Consider the following 26,871-nt stretch of genomic DNA (forward strand, 5'->3'; position numbering starts at 1 on the left):
ACTGTGAGCATCCACTTCTGTGTTTGCCAGGCCCCGGCGTAGTCTCACAAGAGACAGCTATATCTGGGTCCTTTCAGCAAAATCTTGCTAGTGAATGCAATGGTGTCAGCGTTTGGATGCTGATCATGGGATGGATCTCTGGATACGGCTTTCTCTAGATGGTCCATCCTTTCGTCACAGCTCCAAACTTTGTCTCTGTAACTCCTTCCATGGGTGCTCCCACTCTTAAGAGTCCCACAAGAACACAGAGCTATACAACAAGAATGTACATAGAGGACCTAGGTCAGATGCACGCAGGCTCCCTGATCTCTGCGAACCCTCTTGAATCCTGGTCAGTTGATTCTTTGGGTAGTGATCTTGAAGTTTTCTTGATCTCTCTGGCTCCTCCAATCCTTCCTTTCCCTCCTCCACAGGTCTCCCTGGGCTCAGCCTGATATTTGGCTGAGGGACTCTGAGTCTGCTCCCATCTGTTTCTGGATTAAGTCTCTCCCTTGATGGTTATGTTAGGCTCCAGTCCCAGCACATCCTGCAGGCAGTGTGGATATTAGCTATAAAGTAAAGAAATGATCATGCTACAATCAACAGACCAGGAGAGGCTAAATAACAAGGAAAGCTGAAGTGGGGACAAAAGAAACTTCCTGGAAAGGGAAAATAGAATAGATTTTGTGAGTGGACTGGGACAGGTGTGGATGGGAATGGGAGGGATCAAGTGGACGGATTGGGGTGGAGAATTCTAGGAAAGACAATTGGAATTGGGGGGCACTTTGGGAGTGAGATAGTGTAATGGAAACTCCCTGGAATCTACTAGGGTAACTAAGCAAAGACTTCTAGTAATGGGGGAGATGGAGCCTGAATGGGCCACCCTCTGTAACCAGACAAGACCTCAAATGGAGGGACACCAACCCAGCCACAAAACCTCTGACCTCCAGTTTTGTTTTTGTGGGTTTTTGTTTGTTTGCTTTTATTTAATTTTTAAAATTATTCACTTTACATCCCTCTCACGGCCCCCCTTAAGCTCACCCCCTCCCACAATCCTTTCCCCCACCCCCCTCTCCTTCTCCTCTGATTGGGTGGGGGTCCCTGGATATACCCCCAACCCTGGCACTTCATGTCTCTGTGAGGTTAGGTGCTTCCTCTCCCACTGAGGCCAGACAAGACAAGCTGGAAGAACATACCTCACATACAGGCCGAAGCTTTAGGGATAGTCCCCACGCCAGTTGTTCAGGACCCACATCATGGTCAAGCTGCATATCTGCAACATATGAACGAGGAGGCCTAGGTCTGGCCCGTGTATGTTCTTTGGTTGGTGGTTCAGACTCCGAGAGCCCCAAGGGTCCAGGTTAGTTGATTCTATTGATCTTCACAAGGAGTTCCTACCGCCTTCTGGGCCTGCAATCCTTCCTCCTGTTCTTCCATCAGAATCCCCAAGCTCCATCCACTGTTTGGCTGTGGGTGTCTGTATCTGTCTGGATCAACTGCTGGGTGGAGTCTCTCAGAGAACAACATGCTCCGGTCTGCAAGCATAACAGTATCTTTAATAGTATTAGGGACTGGTGCTTGCCCATGGGATGGGTCTCAAGAAGGGACAGTTATTGGTTGGCCATTCCCTCAGTCTCTGCTCCCTCCTCTGTGCCTTCATTACTTGTAGAAAGAATAAATTTTCATTGAAAGTTTTGTGGTCGGTTAGTGTCTCTATTGCTCCACTGGGGTTTTGCCTGGCTATAGGAGGTGGCCTCTTCAGGTTCCATATACCCAATCTAGTGCATCACAGCTAAGGTTATGCCCATTGATTCTTGGGCACCTCTCTTATCCCAGGTCTCTGTCTCATCCTGAAGATGCCTCCCACCTCCTTACCACCACCCCTTCCAGATATCCATTCATTCTCACAGTCATCTAGTCATCTCTCCCGTTTTTCCCACACCCGATTCTGAATTCCCCATTTCCCTACCCAGCCTCCTCCCTCCGAGTTCCCTCCCTCCATCTGCCTTTTATAACTATTTTGTTCCCCCTTCTAAGTAAGATCCAAGCTTCCTTGCTTGGGCCTTCCTTCTTGTTTAGCTTCTGTGGAGTGTAACATGGTACCTGTATTTTATGGCTAATATCCACTTATAAATGAGTGCATACCATGCATGTCCTTTTGGGACTGGGTTCCCTCACTCAGAATGTTTTTGGGTTTTGTTCACATTCACCTTCATTCTCTCAACTCTTCCTCCTCCTCCCAGATTCATCTCCTTTTTTACCCAAGCTAATTAAAAACAAAACAAAACAAAACAAAACAAAACAAAACAAAACAAAACAAAATCAGCTCTAGCTTGTGTTGCCAGATACTCTTGGATGTGCCAGTTAATATATTAAAATAATGAAACATATATAAATAAAAGTATCACCCCCCAGAAAATAATGGTGAAAGTACATTGGTTATAAAATGAGATATACAATAATAGGAGATTAGAAATACAGTTGACATTTGCCCCTTTCTTTTCTCTTTCCTTTCCTTTCCTTTCCTTTCCTTTCCTTTCCTTTCCTTTCCTTTCCTTTCCTTTCCTTTCCTTTCCTTTCCTTTCCTTTCCTTTCCTTTCCAATACAGCCACCCTTTCCTCCCAGTCCCCTCTTACACAGCTCCTCCCCACCCCCATTCCTCTTCTCCTCTGAGAAGGGAGATGCTATCTTTGCATATCACTCCACCCTTGCACATCAAATCTCTACAGGAGTAGATGCATCCTCTCCCACAGAGGCAAGACAAGACAGGCCCAGTAAGGGATCTATAGGCAGGCATCAGATTCAGGGACAGTCCCCTGCTTCAGTTGTTGGAGAACCCACATGAAGACCAAGCTGCTCATCTGCTACATATGTATGGGGGCAGGGCGCCTACACCCAGCCTATGCTTGCTCTTTGGTTGGTGGTTCAGTCTCTGCGAGCCCCCAGCGGTCTGGTTTAGTTGACTCTGGTGGTATTCCTGTGTAGTTTCTTTCCTTTTTATGTCCTTCAATCCTTCTCCAGGTCTTTCACAAGACTCCACCTAATGTTTGGCTGTGGGTCTTGTTTTCATTGGCTGCTTGGGGGAAGCCTGTCAGAGGACACTTATGCTAGGCTCCTGGCTGCAGGCATAACAGAGTATCATTAATCGTGTCAGAAATTGGTTCTTGCCCATGGGATAGGTCTCAACTTGGGTCAGTTTCTCCACCTCTGTGTATAGGAGGTAGATGGAAGGAAGGAACTGGGTGGGGGAGGGGATTAGATGCAGAACTCAGGAGGGGGATCAGTGTAGGGATAGCAGGCAAGAGAGAAGGAATAGGTAGTACACAGGGGCAAGCATCTCCCTTTTCTCATACCAGTCTCTCAATTCTAACTCTATTAACCAAGCCATGTATCTAATGTCACTTTGTTTAGGCCTTAATTATGTAATGATAAAGTTGAATAACATTGTACAGACTTGTCTATTTTCATCTAGTTTTATTTATTTAATTATTTGTCCATAGTGGAACTAGGAAAAGAAAAAAACTACAAGACTGAATATATAGATGAATTTCATTCTGCTAAGGCCAAAGATCAAATTCTTTCCAGAACAACCAAGGTTTCTCATGCTTGATCCTTAACTTTGCACTTTAAAGTGTAAAACATTTTGTATTTATTGTTTCTCAATTCTGACTTCTCAGAATTATCTAGTGTTTAGTAGTACTTTACTGGCAAGACCCTTTCTGATCCCCAGATGGATCAGAAAGGAGGATGCCCTACTTTTGCACTAATCACTCTTTAATTCTGCCATCAAAACAAAGGAAGACCATTTAACACCTCTATTTGTTTTATTTAACTATCACAATGTCCGTGGAGCCAATATTTTTGTGGTTTTCAAGCTCTGTGGCACGGATTTAGTATCTGATCAAACAAATGTTCACTATTTTCTACATGTGAAGAATGAACATACAAGGCATGGCTTCATGGCATGGCTTCATTGATGATAAGTTAAAAAGATGAATATACATTTGAGGATAATTACTACCTGAATGAGCCACCCTTGTGTACCTATGATGTTTTTCCTTAGGTGCACAGTCAAACTATTAGGTCATTATCTAATTTTTTTCTGCTGAAAGCAGTAATTTCATAAAAGGAATATCTATATATTCCTAAAAGAAGAGTATGGATTAGACCACTAAGAATCTATTTTTTTTTCTTTTTGGGGATAAGTGGAAAGATGAGTTAAGACACTTTAATCAATTCATAATAACAATAGTCAAAATCCACTACTTGTTTCTTTTAAATTTACTTTTAAAAATTTATTTTTTCCTTTAATTGATGATAGATTTTTTCCTCACATATATTCTGATTACATTTTCCCCTCCCTTTAAATTTTCCAGTTCCTCCCCATGTCCTCTCCCCTCCTGATCCAGTTGTTTTTCTGTCTCTCATTAGAAATCAGACTTTTAAGGGATAATAATAAATACTGTTCAAAACAAAAGGAAACACATGAGAATTGGACAGAACAAACAGAAGGAAAAGCCCAAGAGAAGGCACAAAAATCAGAGACCTATTCATTGCAATAATTGGGAATTTTATAAAATCACTGAAATAGAAAATGTAAGGTATATACAAAGGACCCGGTGGAGACTGGTGCAGGCCTGAGTGTGCTGCCTCAGTTTTTTCAAATTCATATGAGTTTTCTTTGATCCTGTTGGCTTAGAGATCCTTGCTTCCTTGGTGTCCTTCATCTCTTCTTATACTCTTTTTTGCCTCTTTCTCAGTAGCCTGAGCCAGAGAAGAGGGGTTTGATAGAAACATACCATTTAGGGTTGAGGGTTCCAAAGTCTCTCAGTCCTTGTATAATGTCTGGCTATGGGTCTCTGCATGTATTTCCATTGTATTTATTTTGTGTGTTTGGAGAAGCATGGCATGGCATGAGTGTGAAGGTCAGAGGACAAGTTGCTGGGGATTCTCTCCTTCTACCTATGGCCTCTGCAGATCAAACTCTGCTTTGTAGTATTGGCAGTAACACTGAACTGTCTCACCTCCCCAGATTTATTTTATTATTATTATTGCTTTATTTAATCTTTAGAAGTTAAGAACAACTTTCTTTTTTTTTTAATTTTTTTTATTACGTATTTTCCTCAATTACATTTCCAATGCTATCCCAAAAGTCCCCCATACCCTCTCCCCAACTTCCCTAACCACCCATTCCCACTTTTTGGCCCTGGCGTTCCCCTGTACTGGGACATATAAAGTTTGCATGTCCAATGGGCCTCTCTTTCCAGTGATGGNCTACTAGGCCATCTTTTGATACATATGCAGCTAGAGTCAAGAGCTCCNGGGTACTGGTTAGTTCATAATGTTGTTGCACCTACAGGGTTGCAGATCTCTATAGCACCTTGGATACTTTCTCTAGCTCCTCCATTGGGGTCCCTGTGATCCATCCAATAGCTGACTTTGAGCATCCACTTCTGTGTTTGCTAGACCCCTGCATAGTCTCACAAGAGACAGCTATATCAGGGTCCTTTCAGCAAAATCTTGCTAGTGTATGCAATGGTGTCATCGTTTGGAGGCTAATTATGGGATGGATCCCTGGATATGGCAGTCTCTAGATGGTCCATCCTTTTGTCTCAGCTCCAAACTTTGTCTCTGTAACTCCTTCCATGGGTGATTGTTTCCAATTCTAAGATGGGGCAAAGTGTCCACACTTTGGTCTTCGTTCTTCTTCAGTTTCATGTGCTTTACAAATTGTCTCTTATATCTCAGGTATACTAAGTTTCTGGGCTAATATACACTTATTAGTGAGTACATATCATTTGAGTTCTTTTGTGATTGTGTTACCTCACTCAGGATGATGCCCTCCAGGTCCAACCATTTGCCTAGGAATTTCATAAATTCATTCTTTTTAACAGCTGAGTAGTACTCCATTGTGTAAATGTACCACATCTTTTGTATCCATTCCTCTGTTGAGGGGCATCTGGGTTCTTTCCAGCTTCTGGCTATTATAAATAAGGCTGCTATGAACATAGTGGAGCATGTGTCCTTCTTACCGGTTGGGACATCTTCTGGATATATGCCCAGGAGAGGTATTGCGGGATCCTCCAGTAGTATTATGTCCAATTTTCTGAGGAACCACCAGACTGATTTCCAGAGTGGTTGTACAAGCTTGCAATCCCACCAACAATGGAGGAGTGTTCCTCTTTGTCTACATCCTCGCCAGCATCTGCTGTCACCTGAATTTTTGATCTTAGCCATTCTGACTGGTGTGAGATGGAATCTCAGGGTTGTTTTGATTTGCATTTCCCTGATGATTAAGGATGTTGAACATTTTTTCAGGTGTTTCTCAGCCATTCGGTATTCCTCAGGTGAGAATTCTTTGTTTAGCTCTGAGCCCCATTTTTAATGGGGTTATTTGATTTTCTGGAGTCCACCTTCTTGAGTTCTTTATATATATTGGATATTAGTCCCCTATCTGATTTAAGATAGGTAAAGATCCTTTCCCAATCTGTTGGTGGCCTTTTTGTCTTTTGCCTTGCAGAAGCTTTGCAGTTTCATGAGGTCCCATTTGTCAATCCTACATCTTACAGCACAAGCCATTACTGTTCTATTCAGGAATTTTTCCCCTGTACCCATATCTTCGAGGCTTTTCCCCACTTTCTCCTCTATAAGTTTCAGTNTCTCTGGTTTTATGTGAAGTTCCTTGATCCACTTAGATTTGACCTTAGTACAAGGAGGTAGGAATGGATCAATTCACATTCTTCTACATGATAACAACCAGTTGTGCCAGCACCATTTGTTGAAATTGCTGTCTTTTTTCCACTGGATGGTTTTATCTCCCTTGTCAAAGATCAAGTGACCATAGGTGTGTGGGTTCATTTCTGGGTCTTCAATTCTATTCCATTGGTCTACTTGTCTGTCACTATACCAGTACCATGCAGTTTTTATCACAATTGCTCTGTAGTAGAACTTTAGGTCAGGCATGGTGATTCTTAAATGGTGTTTTAATGTATTTGTTTTGACAATTTCACAAATGTGTGCAATATATCTTGACCATATCCACCTCTGCTTCTTCAGATCTCACCCCAATAGATTTCCTGCTTATCTTTATGCCTCTTGTCCCTCTGCCTTTATGGCAAATTTATTAAGACTTATTGTAACCTCTCTCTCTTTCTCTGTATATATATATATACAGTATATATATATATATATATATATATATATATATATACTCTGTATATATACATATAAGTCCATCTTATAATCACATATATATACACACACACATATATATATCCTCTCACATATGAGTAGGAGAAGGAAAGTTTCCATATTTATTGTCAGCTTACATTTGTCTAAAGCACATTTGTGCATTATTTTAGCTATTATGAAATTTCAGTTTAATTTACAGATATATACATAAGGTGTTGTAGCATCATTGATTCTGCCTATACTGTATATGTAGGCTATCCTAAGGTAAGATCCTATACTTTGCACCCTTATTTGCTTAATTTGATGTTGATCTTAGTCTCTGTGTTTTTTCTTTATCCCCACATACTGTTGCAGCTCATGATGAAGACAAAAATCTCACAACTGTAATCCAGAGCCTTTTATTTCTGGGCTCCTGTACCAGTTGCAAGGTTTTCTAAGCTGCTGTGCAGTAGTGAACAAGGGCATTTTTAGTGCATTGATGAGGAGAGTACAATGGTATTTCATGCTGTTAATGCAATACCCTTTACTTAATCTTATTTTCTAAACAACCATCTAGTCTTAGGACTTGGTGATCATTTATTAACTTCTGCATATTTAAGTCTTTATAAGAAGAACTAAATAAAATCATAGAAGATAATTTTAATTTAAATTTTTAATTATGTTGTTCTGAGGTATAAATTATAAAGATTCCTGGAAATAAATGTAAATAACATGTACATGCTTATAATTATCAAAATTATCTATTATTTCATGAATGAAACTCCTCATTTTTAGATCCTTCTACATCTGATGATTTGGCAAGAAGTTTTCTCAAAAAGGGAGTACAAATTTATCTACTAAGTCATTATGCCACAGATTAGTTTTAGAGGGAGGATAAAAAACTGTTAAGACGTGACATTTTAACACAATGTTTTCAACAGGCATATTGGATACTTAATAAATAGAGCATTGCTTATTTTAAAAATTACTGGTAGGAAATGAAACACCCATAGGATGTGAATCTGTGTAGAAGCAGCAGTGGGAACCTGAAGTCTGTGTCTGACTCTGGATGGTGCAGAACGGCTCCAAGCAGTAAGCTGGCTGTTTCAGACAGCACTAACAGCATCAGCAGACACTACTGTGTCAGCATCTCTTAGTATGCAGCGTTGGTAACTGCACAGAGGGGATGATGAGCAGTGCCTGAGATCCGATATTTTGATGATGAATTAAATAGATCCTGATGAACAGATCTGCAATCTGATCTTTTCCTCACTAGTCCTGTAGATGCTGAGAGACAGACATGGCTGAGCTTATTTATTTACTTATTTTTTTGTAAGACAGGAAGTGTGTGATCTTTTAGGGATTTCTGGAAGTAGAAAGGTCATGCAGCCTGGATCCTGTGAGCATTTCCAATCTCTAAGTCAAGAGGTATGCACTTGTGAACTGTGATACTATTGGTATGCAAGGTGGTTGCTTTGTCTAGATCATAGTCCTTTGGAATATGTTAACCAACATAATTACTTATTAACTCATTTTCATTTGGATATTTGAACAGGTGATAATTATGATAATGGGTAAAATATGAATTAAGAAGGGTTTGCATGTATGTATGAGTGTGTTTTTACTTTAGTCTTTTTGGGGGACAGAGATGGGGAATAAAGAAAGATATACTTTGTGTGGTTAGAAATATTTATAGCTCTTTAAATTTTTTTTCTAGATTAATCCTGATTAGATCTGGATTTACTTGAAATGATAAAAATAACATGAATGAAGTGAAATGAAAATAATACTATCATCTGCCTATACATATCTATTTCAATATGGTTGTTATCTGAGATTTAATCACAGTAATCAGTGTGTTAGCACTGTGCTGAAACACACAGTAACGGAAGTTTTGGTGAGTGGAAGCACGCTTGCACAGGGTATAAGCTAAATCATGAAAACTATATTTTATTCTAGGACATCTCTCAAAGCCATTTTAAAATCATTTCTCAGATCCTGTGATGCACTTGGAGCTTTGACATACATCTCTGCTAAGGCATTAACCACATCTGAAAGCTGATTTTGAATTTGTTTTACATAAAGGAAGCTTGTGGCTTCTAAGTGTCTTGAAGATTTTTTTAACCCAGAGAGATTTGACATTTGCTTACTTTCATTTTCAAGCTGGAAGATTTTACTCCATTAAACTATAAATTGTAGAAAATCCTTAAAACATTGAATTTATATATTTGCTTTGTATTGAAACTCTATTGGTTTTAAACTCTTTCTTCCTATCCCCCCCACCCCCCTGTACATATACATGAAACCTCTCAAGTTTGAATTCATTTAACTTTTCTTTAGCGTAGGCTTTCCTCAGACTTGCGTTCTCAACACAACAGAATTATGTGGTAAACCTTCAAAATTTTTTTAAAAAGAACTGTATTTTATTTATGTTTAATGATACATATTTCTGAGTTAGTTGTAGAGAACTATCAAATCTGTTAAGTTTACTATCAAAAGATGAATGTTAAAATATTTTTCAGGAGGACAGGGTTGACTTTCCATGTCTGTGTCATGACTATGACTTACTTAACTTCTCATAAGGGTGAAAATGTGGTATTACAAATGACTACATTGGACAAAGCCTGAAACAGTGAATAAATTCAGTTAGGGCCTGTTTCTCTTTTTTAATTAAAAACACATTGAAAACATTCTTCCTACTGATATTGGATATAATTTATATGTTATTTTGGCTACTTAGCAGCTTACATTCTTATTAGTTGGGAAGGCTGCCATATTCTTAAGCCTGATTAATTTTGGAAGATTTGAATATACCTTTTAGTTGCTACAAAACCTGTTTAATCTGTTAGAATTTATTTCTAGTATTTGCATGTATTAGTCACTAGGAGTACATTCTGTTTCTTGGCATGGCTTCAGGATTCCTCTAGGCCTTGGTTTCACAGAATTTTTCTATATTTTTACTGTATTTTGGGCCTTTTAGAAGAACCAAACCATAAAGTATTTGATTATGTTCTTTAGGAACACTTAAATATCATTAATTTTACTATATGAAAATAGTCTTAGAATTGTTATTACTGCTGCAATTCAGAAAAATGTCTCTGCTACTGTGTCAAAATATATTGCACCGAAAAGTAAAGACCAGTCAGAGTGCTGCAGACATTTAAATGGAATGCCAACAATTCTTCCCTGTTTAGCAAGATGTTTTTGAACTTTGAACAGCAAAGTTCATTGCTAAACTTCTTAGGAGCAAGAGGGCATCTTTTTACAGCATCTGCACTATTTTACAATATGTATCATACATCATAAAAATTTCTAAAGATAAGTTGTCCATAAATAAGTGTGTAGAAAGCTGATCATCTGTAGGATATTGTATTTAACAGAAAGAAAAGCCAGTTGTTGTTGTCAAGGCATGAGTGAAAAACTGCATAGACCTTAATTTAGATATTTTGCGATGACACTTTAAAAGTGGTTTGTTACAATTCAACTCAGTGTGAGTTACATATTATTGTTCTTTCCTCCCATATACATTTCATAATATTAGAGAAATCAAAGGTAGACTTAGAGATGGATTAATAATTGTGCAGAGTGCAATTTTATTGGTAGACAAGGAAATTGAGGATTAAAGGCCAGAAAGACCCTGTTTCAAAAAAAAAAAAAGTTCTGTATTTATAAGCCAACTTAAATTGGCTTTAAGGTGTGTTCATCCTAGTCTTTTGCAGGTAGCGAAGGCAGAAACCCAGAGACTTGTGTTTATATTATGTATATAGCTGTAATTCCAGCTGTAGTATGAGTAATTCAATGGCTATGTGTAGTACAGAAGAGAGTTATTAATATTGAGGTTAAACATTTGAAGTAAGGAGCAGAAAGTACGGCAGAGTATACCTGTCACTGGGCACTCTGAACTGCACTCGGTACAATAACTATCTGAGTGCACACATCAGATCGAAAAGTCTAAGAGTTTTAAATTTTTGAGACTGGGTCTCCCTGTATAGGATAGTCCCCAGATTAGCTGAAAAATTGTCACTTTTTTGACCTGGTCTCTCAATTGCTGGGATCACATATGTCCACCACGTCACCTGCCTGAAAATATGGTTATCTGATAAAAAAAAAAACAAAAAAACAAAAACCCACTGGAGAAGTGGTCACCTCAGCCTCTGAGGAAGGGACTGAGAGGAACTATAACGGAAGCAGGTGTTTGCTTCTGACTGATGGGCAGTAGGTGTTACTCTGTTCTGTTTTACATCAATGTGCTTGCTGAAAATAGCAGAGAGGTGGGCAGAACATAGAACAGATGCAAATCCTCTATTTTCCACTCCCAAACTGGGCAGTTTGCCCAGTAGTGCCTCCAAAGTGCTTGATATCGTGTATTAAAACCTTCAATTAAAGCAATACAGGCTGAGTTACAAATTGATTCTGGTTTGTAATAGCTGAGCTAATGTAAGAGGCTGTATATACCGTGGTTAAATTTCTAATTGGCCATAGTCTCTTGGTTCAAACTAAGCTCTATTACAAGCCAGCAGTATGATCACTAGTCTTTCTTTATTTATAACCAAGGGAAGGCGATCCTTAAAGTATTGAGAATGTTAAATGATTTATGTACATAAGGTAGTTGTAACAGTTTGTGGCATGTAGTATGCAAATTAGTAATACTCTTTGGTGTTTGGCAAGTTGATTTTGTTTGCTAGTATTACTAGCATGTATTCACTGTACATGAGAATGGGTTTGAGTATGGATGCGATTACTTTAGATGTTTGTTAATAGATGAATTGATGAGCAAAATATGGTGTATCTATAAACAGTGTTGATTTCCTCAGCCATAAAGAACAAAATCAGGTCATTTGACTGAAAATGGATGAAGCTAGAGATAATCATGTTATGAGAAATAAGCCAGACTGAGGGATAATTGTTGAATGTTTCTCTTATGAATCTCTATTTAAGTAAGTATGCGTAGGTGTGGATGTGAAGGTAGGAGAGTGGTCTACGGAGAGGAGATGCACAGTAACAGTCAGGAGGCAGAAAGAATGATATACTTGAGCAGTGCACACTATCCCAGCTCAGCTTTAGCTGACTGGAGTAAAGGAAGCCATCCGTCACAGGAGAGGCTTCTGAGAACCATAGAGTGGCGAATAGAGCCACAGACTCTTGACCGTTACATTATGATTTTCAAACTAAGAACAGATTATTTTCTCCTGATCTCCTGATTTCTGGGGAAAAATGAAATAAAGAACAGAAGAGCAGCTCCTGTGTTTTGAAGTCTTTTGAGACTCTGGGAATGAAAATTAAATTCCTGAGTAGATTTAGTAGTTAGTTGACCCAGTAGGGGGGTAGAAACAAAATGAAGGATTTTAATAAAATTCTTTATCAAAATTGCACATGAGAGCATTACTCAGTCTCCCCACAAGCACTCAGAAGTCCCAGGGTTCATATTCTAAAAGACCTCCTGCTTGTCCCCAGTGTAGCTCTGTTTTATTGGCAAATAATCTGATTTAGCCTTGGCTTTGTTTTTGACATTTCCTAACCAAGGGCAATGTAGTGAGATCATTTAGTACAGTGAATACTCATGTCACTGTGGCAAATATTTGGATAAAAAGAACTTTGCTTTAGAGAAATTTGATATAATACTTATTATTTTAATCATGGGAGTAACTGGCTATTTTAGCTTGGCTTTTTATATGCTTAGAAAAGCATAATAACATATGCTTATATATATTATATATTAATCTAATATATTAATATTACCTTAAGGTAATATTACCCCACACATCAGAGGTTTTCAGGTTGTCCAAGAATAACACAAAAGATAAAAAAAAATCCTTTATCAATTAATTTGTGCATCACAGTATAAGAGCTTTAGTATAAGAGCTAAGAAAGTATCTTCAGTATTAAAAGTTAAAATTTAACACTCTTTTAAATATGGCTTCTATAACAAGTATGTCAGAAATAAAAGTTTTATGGGGTTGTAGAGATGGCACAGTTGGTAAACTACTTGCCTTACCCTCACATGAATCCAAATCTGATTGACATTACCCACAGAAAAAGTAAAATCTGCTTGCAATCTTAGTGTGAAAATGAAACCAGAAACAGGTGAGCCTTTAACTCTATTTGTAAAACAATAGCGAACATATAATCAAAGACTTTTAAAAACAATTCCTTTGAGTTGTTCTTATTCCTTGTGATTTATTATTGCTTGGGAAAGAGACAAGGTAAGGACTAGACAAGACAGAGGTCTAGCACACTTCCTTTAGGGTTAGAGACTTATTTCTGGAAGAAAGCTTTGCTTTGAGTAGCTACTCAGATTTTTGCATGAATTACAAGTGATTACACATAATGGGTGAAAATTCATTAACACTAACAATTTTACTCTAACTTTTACTATGTGTTATTTTATATTACTTTAATTATAAAATATGTATTTACTATATAAATTTACTGTAATTGCTATTCAAAGTTCAAATATTATTCTTAAGAAGCAGGTAAAAGACATTTAGAGATTTAAGAACCCTTTACCTCAAGTCTTTAAAAATATTATCGGAACGTTGGTAAGAAAACAAGTTTAAGAAATGGATATTTCATTAAACTCCTGCTTTTAAAAAGAGAGCATTAGGATCCAGTGAAGTATATTGCAAAGTGTGCTGCATATAGTTATGCACACTATTATTCAATTTACCCATCCTTTATAGCCACCTTCAGTTAAAGGTTACGTGAGTATATTGGAATCTCTGAACATGTTAGGGAAGGCAGCACAAACACAGCAGGTAACACAGAGCTCCTAGGCCTGAACTTGATTCATCTTCATGTTTTCATCTTCCTGACTTTTTGTTTTTATCTTTAAAAAAATTATTCAATGACCGTTCCCTCAGTAATAGCTCTCTTAAACTGGGATACTGCTATGGAGACTTCTAATGTTATGTTGAGTGTCAAATGACTTACTCTTTGAAACACTGTTGAAACTGACGCAGGTGCTCAATAAGTGCTTAGGTTAACATTCATTATAATCATTATTCCTACTGAATTTGGGAAAGTTGTGATATATATTCATATATTTATTTAAAGTCAATTTAAATCATCATCTCATAAGTTCTACTTTATGTATAGTAGGATACCAGAGGAATCAAGTAGTTTAGCAGAGATTAAACTTGCCATTATCCAGGAAGCCTAGCTCTAGGACTATAGCTGTCAGTCACTGTTGCAGGTTACATACATCAAATGTATAGGGTGGCATAGGCCAAGGTAATCTGCAAAGGTCATGGAAGGCTCCATGAAAGCAGTCTCACAGTATGTCTTAGCTTTCATAACATTCCTTTTTTTTCCCTGATTTCCTTTGCACTAGAAATAATACATGTAAAACCATCAGCTCTGGTATTGCAATAACTGGTCTGTAAGTCATGAGTGTTGCTTACCATTACAGGCTTTCTGCTTGATATAGCCTAACTAGGGCAATCTATTGTTTGAAAAACACAAACTAAGCCTGAACACATGTAGCAGAGTGTCCCTGGGAAAGCTGATTAGCTCCAGAGTCTCCAGAATACCCATCTGCTTAGAAATATACTGAGATTATATATGCTCTGTATACTATAGCAAAGTGCACAGAGGTTATTAATATTACAGTAATTGATAGTTAATATTACTGCAATTGTTATACTACAGTTAAAAGAGTCAAAGAACTAAGAAACTCAGAATACAGGCTTAGAATACTTTAGTGGTTTGATTTGGATAACAATCAGACACCCAGACTTTAGTTCTAGTTCTATTGTGGGCTTGAATGTATGTGTGTGTGTGTGTATGCGTGTGTATGATGCCAAATGTAAACCCCATGTACGTTACTGTAAATTGTTTGTGTTAATGAATTTTCATCCATTAGGTATAATCATTTGTGATACATGAAAAAAAATTAATCTGTCAAATTATAAGAAGCATGGATTTTCTACCTTGAAGTCACTGATAACTCTATTCTTTTGCATAAATCTTGCCCTTTATCTGGAATTTCATTATTCATCCTGATTATTTTGTTTGTCCTATAGTACTTAGTTTTATTATAAATTTGTGTGATTAGTATGTTTTTTGTTTGTTTGTTTGGTTCGTTGGTTTGTTGGTTGGTTTGATTTTTTGAGACAGGGTTTCTCTGTGTAGTCCTAGCTATCCTGGAACTCACTCTGTAGACCAGGCTGGCCTCGAACTCAGAAATCTGCCTGCCATTGCCTCCCAAATGTTGGGATTAAAGGCATGCGCCACCACTGCCTGGCGATTAGTACGTTTTTATACACCATTTATTATGTTTAGCCAGCTTCTGGTGTAACACTTACATGCTTGCCATTTTAAAAAATACACATATATCTTCTTCCTTCAGGTATGAAATCTTTGATATCAATTGTGTCCTTTAATTCATCAAGATTTTTACATGTATTAAGTGATTAGTAATAAAAACTAGTGGTTCTATAGCAAGCAGAAAGTCTGTAATGATAAGCAACACTCATGATTTACAGAGCAGCTATTGCAATACCAGAATGAATTATGATTTATTAATTTAAGAACTCTAAAAAATAGGACAATCAAAAGAAAATTCAAAAATTGATGAAATATTCTTTATGATCTGGAGAGTAGAAAATGTGTCAGCAATTACAGCGAATAATGAGAGTAACAGAATCACTTATTGATAGAATAGTAGTGATAAGGGCAAATATTACTCTGGTTATTGTGGTTCTCTGAAAACACAATAAACATAAACTAGAGCCAGATACTCTGCTATGCCTTTTTTTTTCGAAAACTACTAATAAAAGATGAGTTTTTAAAATAATCCTCACTCAGGATGACATTTTGTAGTTCCATCCATTGCCTGCAAAACTCATGATGTCTTTGTTATTAATAGCTGAGTAGTATTCCATTGTGTAAATGAACCACATTTTCTGTATCCATTTCTCTCTTGTGGGGCATCTGGATTGTTTCTAGCTTCTGGCTATCACAAACAAGGCTGTTGTGAACATAGTGGAACATGTGCCCCTGTGGTATGGTGGGTGTCTTTTGGGTATATGCCCAAGAGTGGTATAGCTGTATCTTCAGGAAGATCTACTTCCAGTTTTCTGAGGAACCACCAGATTGATTTCTAGAGTGGTTGTACCAGCTTGCAATCCCACCAGTAATGGAGGAGTGTTCCTCTTTCTCCACATCCTAGCCAGCATCTGCTGTCACCTGAGTTTTGGATCTTAGCCATTCTGACTAGTGTGTTTTTGATTTGCATTTCTGTGATGACTAAGGACTTTAAACTTTTCTTTAAGTGCTTCTCAGCTGTTGGTGATTCCTCTATTGTGAATTTTCTGTTTAGTTCTAAATCCCATTTTTCTGATTGCGTTGTTTGGTTTTTTTGGAGGTTAGCTTCTGGAGTTCTTTATATATTTTGGCTATTAGCCCTCTGCTTCTTCTTATTGAAACATTTGAAATACTTTAATAAAGAATATCTCAATATCATATGAATACCTTATTTTCATTTCTCTCTAATTTTCTCCTTATTCATAGTGTATATTCCTTTCTTGATATTTCCTGGATATACCAGTAAGACACAAGACATCAGGCTAAAATCATGTCTCTTTACTGTAGATTTTGCAAATGTAAAACACAGAATTTGATCTTAGGTGGAATACAACTATAATCTTTTCTTTTAAGAGCAAGTGCATTTGTATGAATTAGAATATCTCATTGTTGAGATTCACTGCAATTACAAAGCATTTGTACATGTAAATAATTCAATTCTTTTCACGAACATGATAACATTTAAAGTTTACTCGAATCAAAATGAAATAGTGTTCGGTACACTTGCCCCATTTATGGACCTAGCTGTGGTGTGTCCATGCTGCCTTGGCACCACTCTTCATTGTATGGCACCAGTTCATCAGAGAAAATCCACTCCTCTACCAATCTAGCACCTCATTTTCTGAAAAAATTTCTAAAGAATTAGTAAACAAATCAGAAAAGTCCATTGGGAATATGCTCTGTTACTATTGTCGCTTCCTACAGGGTTTTAGCTGCCTTTAATACTTTATAAAAGGGAAATAGTAGATATTTTCATGCTTTTTTCTTAGGATCCATTATCTTAGCCATCTCAAATTAAAGTTCATACAAGTAGTTATTTCTGATGATCTATTTAAAAGGGCTAATAAGATCAATGATGATGTAATTCTCAAAGTACATTTAAATATTTTTGCCTTTCAACTTAAATTAATCCATAAAACATAAAATTGTAAGTGTTAATGAGTTACTATATAATATGTGACACATGTAGATTGGATGTTTCATCTGCAGCTCATTTCTTTCATAGTACTCCCTTTGTTAAGCTGGAAAATGAGACAACCTGTCACCCAATCCCCAAGACTGTATACCAGGAGCTTCTTCACTCAACAGTCCCTTCTTCCGAATATCTCTGACACATGCAGCAACTCTCCTGATCTTCCTTCTAGACCAGAAAAAATGGAGTCATGGTTTTAATGTTTCTACTTAGACATTAGGACTTGTTAGACATTCCAGACTTAACTTGGAACTTCTTTATTCAGATACATCAAATAGGAATAGTAGACTATCTTACTATTCTTTAGTAGACTGTCCCTTTGAACCCTTCTAGAACACGTTGATCGAGTAGTATGCATCCTAGGTCTCTGTGAATCACACTACTTTTGTTACTGCTTTGATTTTGTTGTCCTTATACTAAATGTACCTGCTTTGTCTTTGGCAATTAAGTTCTGTCATGTGTGTCCCACATCCAGTTGCCCTCACAGCCTTTAAGGTTTCCAGCCCAGGGATGATAACATGTTATTGGACTCAGTTCAAGATTGGTTTTCCAATGAAAGAAAGTTGTTACAAATATCTGATGTTTCAAAGTTGTTGGGTAGATAGTTCTTCTCTTTTACAATGCACTCACTGTTTTTTAAAGATTTTTTTTTCCATTTTAAATATTTATATACTGGAATTGACCTAGAATTAATCTCAGAAGCTTTGTTCTTTTGAATGTTTCTCCTATTATGTTCATTGTTCATTTTAAATCTATTTTTGTATATATTCTTGAGCAGATAAAAGTTGGAAATATTTTCACTATATTCAGTATTTTGTAATCTTTTTCATACTATGTGGTCAAATTGATTATATTAAATACTTTATCCATTATTTTGCTGAATACCAAATTATTTAGTATGTTTTGAGCATGTGTACAATGCTCATATGTGTAATATCTAGCCATCATTCTAAACTGGAAAATATATATGGAAACTAAATGGAGACTTAATCACATCAAAATAATTTATAATCTTGTTCAATAAGCTGTCTCACACTACAGCAATGTAATTATAGAGTTTTCATTTATCTAATAATTGCCTACTAATTGCTTTTAAGGGACTAGATCAATTTTTAATGGAAGTGGAATTAATTCACCCTGTCATAACATGTGTAGTGTCAATACTAATGATTTTCATAGTTTTCTTGTATCTTAAAAATGTGATCCTGTTAATAAGAGTTCTTTATCAGGGATTAAAATGACTGTTACTAAATTCACAAGATTTATTTTAATCTTTCCATCTCTCTAATAAATAATGCCAATAGGAATGTATGGGCTTGGCAATGGTAAATCAAAGAACTTACTGCTCTGAATATATGACAAAATTTATTTTTTGATTCTTTTCTATCCAACAATTGCTAATCTGGCAGACTAAATCTCCAAATAGTGGATAATGTTTTAAAATTAAAAGACTATGGATACTTACATTTGTTTAATTTTATTTTTCCTCACACTATAGAGAAATGATGAAGAAGCCATTGTGGATAGAGGTGGAACACGCTCTATTCTCAAAACACATTTTGAGAAAGAAGATTTAGAAGGTGAGACATTATCTTGGTAGGATAGTTGATAACTTTCCATGGGTATTTCAAAGAGAATTATATGTTTATTAGTTGTGGAGAACTGAGAGTGTTGTTATGAAAGTAATGATGTTGTGCTGTATAGCATAGAAATGACTGTTCTGGTACAATCTAGAATACCAACAGGCAGACCTACAAATGGTGAGCAGCATTTGCTCACACACAGATATATGATCAAATCATTCAACATTCTAGAGAATATTAGTGGCAGATTTTCAATAATCCCTGTTTTAAGGAATTATAATCAATTAGAGACTGAAAAGAAAAAAATAGATCTATCATCTGTGGTATGATAAGAAAAGAAGAGCCTCTTGTCAGAGTAGGCTATCACCAGAAGAAAATTAAAGACAGTTATTCTTCTAGTCAGGTATCATAGAAGTTCCTTTTCTATGAGTTGTCTTCAATGAGAAGAACTGCTAATCCAATGGGTGAGATAGTACAGTCTACTGTTTAATTATACTAACTAATGGCAGACTGCAGTTGGTTGGAATGCCAGATCTGTCCCTTTATTAGCATAAGGCCTTTAGGTGACTTTCTACATCTTAATTCTCTCAATTGTTAGCACACTAAAAGCAATGTATGCATCATAAAGATTTTTAGAAAAACGGGATACAATATTTCAAAAAATGCCCAGAAATAGAGTAAAATAATCAGTGGTTATAACACCATAATTTAATATTCATGCAGAATTAACTTTCATGTTTTCAACCATGAATTTTGTTCATCTCTTAAATATGAGTTATATACAATATTTGTCATTTGAATGTAAGGTAAAATCTAGATTGTCTTAAGTGCAGGCAGAACTAATTATTCATTATGTGCAGAAGCAGAATGCTTTTCAATTTAAACATTGAGAGAGAAGCTTTTAAATTGCAATGATTTTAATAGTGTTTGGATTTTATTTTTAGTTGTAATGATTTCATAGCATGATAGTTGATGCAATATTTGGAAATGACTTTTATCAACACAGATATTGTTGATAATATACATTATATATAACAGGTATTTTGTATGGTACACAAAAAAGAATATCTAGGTCTAAGAAGGTCACAATTGTTGAATGAACCTAGTTATTTGCTATACCACACATATTTTACTATATACATTATAAATAACCTTGAAAATCATAGTTATAATGTTTCATATAAAAGAATTCTTCTTGGGTTTGGGCAACAATATATTACAGTTTTTCCTCAGCGTTCTTTGTTTATTCAACATTAACCATGTAAACAGCATGTGCAGAAATGCTTGTAGTTTTAAAAATAAGGCTTATCTCTCACAACCCTTGTTGTTTGGGGGCATAATTACATTAACCAGTTTGATTCTAAGTATAGCCAGAACCAAGCAGAACAGGAGAAGTTGCAGAGATGAAAAGTGGACTTCAGAACTTAAAATGAGATAATATAAAATTTCAATTCTTAAAGAACAATAAATTACTAAATAACATTGAATTGTGTATAGAAGAAATAATGAAGCAGTCATCCTTCCATGAGAGACATCTTTTTAGATTCTAGGACAAAAGACAGAGCACAAAGAGCTGAGGATTGTTTGTAAAACTCCTGCACTAAAGATCTCACATATCTGTCTTTCTGTGTCCTTGTGCTGTGCGGTCCATCACCAAAAAAATCAAAATCTACCAACAGAAGCTCTCTGGACATCCCATGCTGATACATTTTAGGGAGAATGCATCTCCTTAAGTAGTCTTTAAACCAAGTAAAATAAGAAAGCTACCGTGTATGATGACAAACTGTTTTATCTTTCCCACTGATTTTTGTTGTTGTTTACTATCTCAAGGTTGAAACAAAATGAAAGCATCAATTCAGAATGTTAAATTGTTCTTCCCTCATCTAGCTGTTAATATGGGCAAGAGGAGTTGAGCTTAGATAGTTAGAAAAGAAAGAGCTTGTGTGGGCAGTGCATTAGATAGCCATCTCATTTCTCTTTACCGCCTGTAAAATACACTGTCAGGTAGAGGTTGGAGAGAGAGGTAGAGACATCCACTCCAAGGGAACATGATAGCAGAACCCAGTTAGATTTTTTTCTTTTCTTTAATTATTAGTGTCATACAAATATACATATGTAAATAAACCTGCTGGATCTATTTAGTGTTGCTCCTATGTGTATGTCTTTAGGACTAACCACTTACTATAAGTTGATAACTTAGGAGGCTTATTCCTGGGGAAAATTGACTCTCCTTCATTTTGCAGCCATTTACTACCTGTGACTTTTCATCTGGGGGTGGGACCATGGAGTTCATTAACGTGCTCAATGGTTGTATTATTCTTTAGGTCCTGATTAGGCTGCCATATTGTGATTTCATGGGTGTAGATTCTCTGTCTTATACTGAAGACATAGTCTCTTAGCAGTGACCTGGTCCTTTGGCTCTTACAGTCTTTCTGCCCCCTCTTCTCTGAGATCCCTCAGACTTTAAGTGTAGCCAGCCACCAGATATGGTGAGAATCCAATAGGCCACTCTACTTTCTCTCCCCCTCTCCTTCATTATGGTCTTTCTAGTCTTCTGGCAGCTTCCCTCAAACAGACCTCTATTCTCAGCCCATTGTCCTTCCTTTGGGACCCTGACTAGCTTTTAAGGAGTCAATTTTATTCAGTCAGTAGCAACCTAACAAAATTTCACACTTACAAAATAATCATTATGAATTTAGGAACAAGAGGCATTTGGTTTTATATGTAGTTCTATAAGTAGGTACTAATTTTAAACTGGGAGGATATAGTTACTGCACTAATAGCATGGGTTTGGATTTTGCTTATAATGTAAATCTGTCTATTTGCCTTTGCTTTGATGCATTTTAAAGTCATGCTAAGTTGGTTTTTGGTTTTAGGAAGTCAATTGATCATGCTTGACAAATCATGTTTATCTTCCCTTAAAAATGCCCCAAGAAATCCAACACAAAAAGAAGTGAACCTAGAAATATGTCCAATTTCATGGAAATCTTGGAGTTAAATATTTGTGTGAATAAGCCACACACAGATACATGAAATTAATACTTAATAATTCACAAAGAATTACAGTAAAAACTGAATTGTCCTTCTAGATATAACATACATTATTGAAAGATAATGTAATTGATGTAGCTACATTATTACATACATTTTTGTGCTAAATATTATAAGGGAATATAGAATGATTATATGTATAATTATTAATTATATTTTATATGTCATTAATAATCACAATTATTCATTATTTTTATTAAGAAGATGAAATTTACAACTGGTAGAACACAAGTAGATTGTTCAACACTGGCATCTGTGAGTAGGTGTTTTCATCTAGAGCCGTGGTTCTCAACCTTCCTGATGCTACAACCCTTTAATAATAGTTCCTCGTGTTGTGATGACCCCCAACCATAAAATTATTTTTGTTGCTACTTCATAATTCTAATTTTGCTAGTGTTATGAAACATAATCTAAATATCTGATATGTGACCTCCAAAGGGATTGTGACCCACAGGTTGAGAACTACTGCCCTAGAAGGTAATGACTATATTTATGTCTTTTCTGATGAAAATTGGTCATAAAAACAAAGATGACATTACATTAATTTTTTTAAAAAACATTTTTTCAATTTTAAAAATAGAACACAGATATTATATGTATTGGCTGTTATTTTTCCTGTCCTAGAACACAGCAAATGGACAGGTACCTGTGCTAGTAAATGGTCTATAATGTATGCACAGGTTTAAGAGATCTGGATGTACCTGGTTAGGTAATGCAGGAGTGATATTCAGGATGAGGTAGTCAACCTTTCCCTTTGTGTAATGGAAAATACTGTGACTTTAAGGAGCACATTTAGTGATGCAGACAGCATAGAATAAATACTTTAAATGGAAAAGAGTTAGGACTGATATCAGAGACAGACGCATTTTATAAATAAAAAATTATCAAGTAAAAATTTTTTTATTTAAAAATTGTTGCTTCCTAGAATTTATGTATATTTTAGCTACTAGAACTATCAGCATAATTTAGCATTCTGAATGCAGCTAGTAGAAATGCCAGGTGTTTAAAAATATCTTAGAAATCTCAGGTACAATATATTTAGTGGAAAATAATCACCTTCTCAAAAACAACAGCTTGGAGTAAAATATTATATTAGTTACATTATTCATGTGTATTATACATTCTCATGAGTGACAGCTGTATGATTTCTTGCTTTCCAAATTCCAAACCTCTTTTTTGTTTGTTTGTTTCACACGTGTTTTATAGTGTTATTATCTCGTCTATTATCTAAAACCAAGATGATACAATTTAGAAGTTTTGCATGCTTATTTTTGGTCACAATGCTGTCACTAAATTCTCTGGGTTGATGTTAGTGACATCTTTTTTTTGGTTGTTATTTTATTTATTTACTTTTCAAATGTCCCTCTTCCCTGTTTCTCCTGCTCAAACCCCCTGTTTCATCCCCCCTTCCCCCTGCTTTTGTGAGGGTGCTCCACCACTCCTCCATCCACTCCCGCCTCCCCGCCCTGGCATTCCCTTACACTGGGGCATCGAGCCTTCACAGGACCAAGGATAAGGCCATCCTCTGCTACATATGCAGCTGGAGCCATGGGTTCCTCCATGTGTACTCTTTGTTTGGAGATTTAGTCCCTGGGAGCCCTGGGGTTGGGGGGCTGGTTAGTTGATATGGTTCTTCCTATGGGGTTGCAATCCCCTTCAGTTCCTTCAGTCCATCCCCTAATTCTTCCATTGGGGTCCCTGTACTCAGTCCAATGGTTGGCTGTAAGCATCCATATCTGTATTGGTCAGGTGATAGCAGAGCCTCTCAGGGGACAGCTATACTAGGCTCCTGTAGGCAAGTGACTCTTGGCATCAGCAATAGTGTCAGGGTTTGGTGTTTGCAGATGGAATGGGTCCTTAGGTGGCAGTCTCTGGATAGCCTTTCCTTCCGTCTCTGCTCCACTCTTTGTCCCTGCATTTTCTTTAGAAGGTACAATTTTGGGTTAAAATTTTTGAGCTGAATTGGTGGCCCCATCCCTCAACTGGGGGCTGTGCTGTCTACTAAAGGTGGTATCTACGGTTCTCTCTCCCCTTTGTTGGCTATTTCAGCTAATATCATCCCAGTTGGGTTCTGGGAACCTTTTGCTTCCCTGGAATCTGGGACTTTCTAGTGGTTACCCCCAGTTCGTCATGCCCACGGCTACATACCTCTGTTCAAGTTCCTGACCTTCTCCTGTGTCTCCTCCCACACCTGCTCCTGCCTCACTTTTCCCTCCCCCTCCAGTCTCCTTAGTGACATCTTTTCTTCTGCCCCTTTTCTATTCCTGCTGATTTACTCCACTTGGTCATCTGCTCTATCACTCCCATTGTGTCTTTCCAGCCCTCCAGCCTCCTTAGCAACACCAACATGTTCTTTCTAGGCAGTCTTCTGCTTCATGAGGCAATACTTAGTGAAGGATATCTAATCTCCATAGTTAGAAAACCTCTGGATTGTGATTAAAGCAAACTTCAGTACAATTGAGGTTAATGAGTTTTATTTTTGTTTTCCATGTCAGTTTGGGAGTTAGTACAGTCTAAAGTGTGATATAACAAGGGGAAAATAATTAATACTTTAAATTTATTCTAATTATCTTCTAACACATATGTAGGTTACCCAGTTAAATTTGAATTTTATGTAACTACTGCATGCTTTAATAATGATAACTTTACTATGCATGTCCATGTAATGTTTTCATTTATTATGTCATATATGTTAAATCTGTAGATCTCTAGAAGTAGATATTAGGATGAGCAATGAATATGTCCCTTCTGGAAAGAGACATGAAAACTTTATATGCCCCAGTACAGGGGAACGCCAGGGTCAAAAAGTGGGAATGGGTGGGTAGAGGAGTGGGGGAGGGTATGGGGGACTTTTGCGATAGCATTGGAAATGTAATTGAGGAAAATACCTAATTAAAAAATATTTTAAAAAAATACTTAAATATACTGTAGACAGTGCTATTTTTTCATTTGTAATATAATATTTTATCATTTTTGAGAATTCCATAATACAATGTACTTTAGTCAAAAAAAAAAAAAAAACCCAAAAACCAAAAAACCAGGCATAGGCCAGTGAGATGAATTTGGAGGGTAAAAGTGTTGCTGTCAAGACAGATGATTCGAGATAGAGCTACGGGACCCAGCTGGTTGAAGGAGAGAGCCAGTTTCTGTTGCCCTCTGATCTCCATAGGAGAATTGTAGCCCATATATATCACACACTCACAGGCGTGGGCTCTCGCACACGCACATGGTAGAGAAATGCATTTGTAAATGTAATAAAAGAGAACTGAGTCAGTGATTTCCTTTCTTGTCAGTAGTTTTGCTTTCCAGTGGTTCACATCTGTGTGCCATGTCGTCATTCTTTTCAGCGGAAAGGAGCTAACTGTTACCTACAGAAGCACCTCCCCTGAGTCATACCACACTTGCCATACTTAGAATGAATACTTTTTGATTTCTTCATCATTTACTTTTCTTTGAGATATCTGTCACAGTTATTCTTGAATGAGAATCATTTATGCCCCATTTCTTTTAAAACTGTATCTTATATTTATTAAACCTTTATAACTTAAAACTTTTGTTCCAAATACTTCTTGTCCACTGGTCTTGGTAGTGTAACATATCATCCCAAAAGTTAATGGTATCAAACAACTGCTGTATTTTGGTTATCGTCTGTACTAGCTAGTTTTGTTGCCATCTTGACATACTTGAGGAGAGAAATCCTCACTTGAAGAATTGCCTGGATCAGTGGTCCTGTGGGAATGTCTGTAGGTCATTTTCTTTATTTATCTATGTGAGATGGCCCAGACCATTGGGTTGCACCATCCACAGGCAGATGCAACTGAACTGCATAAAAAGACTAGGTAAGCATGCGTAAGGGAGTGTGATGGTAAGAAATGTTCCTCCATGGTCTCTGCTGCATGTCCTGCCTTCAGGTTGCATCTTTGCGATTCTGCCCTAGCTTCTCCTGATGATGGGATTATAAGATGTAAAATGAACTAAACCCTTTCCTCTCCAAGTTGGTTTTTGGTAGTTCACAGCAACAATAAAGCAAACTAGGGTATTGTTTATAGATAATTGGTTTGAGTGGAAATCTACTAGTTCTTCTTCTGCTCTAACTCAGCTGACTCCCGCATGTGTTGGCAGCTAATGGTTTGTCAACTGAAGCTGACTGGTTAGTCTTCAGCCTCACAGGAGACTCTGGTTGATTACTCTGCAACACCTGGGCCACTATTACATTAGTATGTCTTGCAAGCAGGCCACTGTTGTGATTAACAGGGGTTGTAACTAGAAAATATACTTTCTTACATGTATATTTTAGGATGCTTCTCCAGTATAGGTTTCTGTATAGTTTTTCAGAGGCCTTCAGTGTAGTTGGCCTTTCCCATATTTCTTCCTTTACCCCATTCTCTATTCTTTTCACTATTTAATCTCTTCCTCTAATTTCCCCATTATCTTCCCCAAAGACTACATTCTTTTTTCTTTTTTTATTTTTCAAGTATTTTCACATGCTTTATTTATAAATACATGTAATAGAAATAAAACTAGGCAACTACTAAAAGTGAGAAGCTAAAAAAAATAGCAACAAAACAGAAAGTAGCAAAGAATATTTTTTGACCCCCCAGCAAAGAATATTAAATGCTAACTAAGTGTATTGTATAATAACAGTATACAGTTGATTGACTGAATGAGTAGACAAGTTGTTATATTTTTTCAAAATTTCGTATATTATACAGTGAAATATTTCCCCCATAACTCACCCCCATGTTCACCAACATGCCCTCTTCCCTAACTTCATGTATTTCTTTGTTTTGCTTTTTGAAAAATTCACTAAGT

General features: G+C 36.7%; 1 protein-coding gene across 1 annotated transcript in view; it reads left to right on the forward strand.

The window, feature by feature from the left end:
* Positions 1 to 26,871, forward strand: part of LOC110287578 (sodium-driven chloride bicarbonate exchanger-like) — a gene marked incomplete at its 3' end in the record, with an annotated part of 308,235 nt that overhangs the window by 237,353 nt on the left and 44,011 nt on the right. The window contains exon 10 of the mRNA XM_029473719.1: positions 18,924 to 19,005. Coding sequence (XP_029329579.1) covers positions 18,924 to 19,005 — 82 coding nt within the window. The remainder of the gene's footprint in view (positions 1 to 18,923; positions 19,006 to 26,871) is intronic.

This window comes from Mus caroli (assembly GCF_900094665.2).
Source record: "Mus caroli chromosome 2 unlocalized genomic scaffold, CAROLI_EIJ_v1.1 2_unlocalized, whole genome shotgun sequence".
NCBI classification, from domain to species: domain Eukaryota; kingdom Metazoa; phylum Chordata; class Mammalia; order Rodentia; family Muridae; genus Mus; species Mus caroli.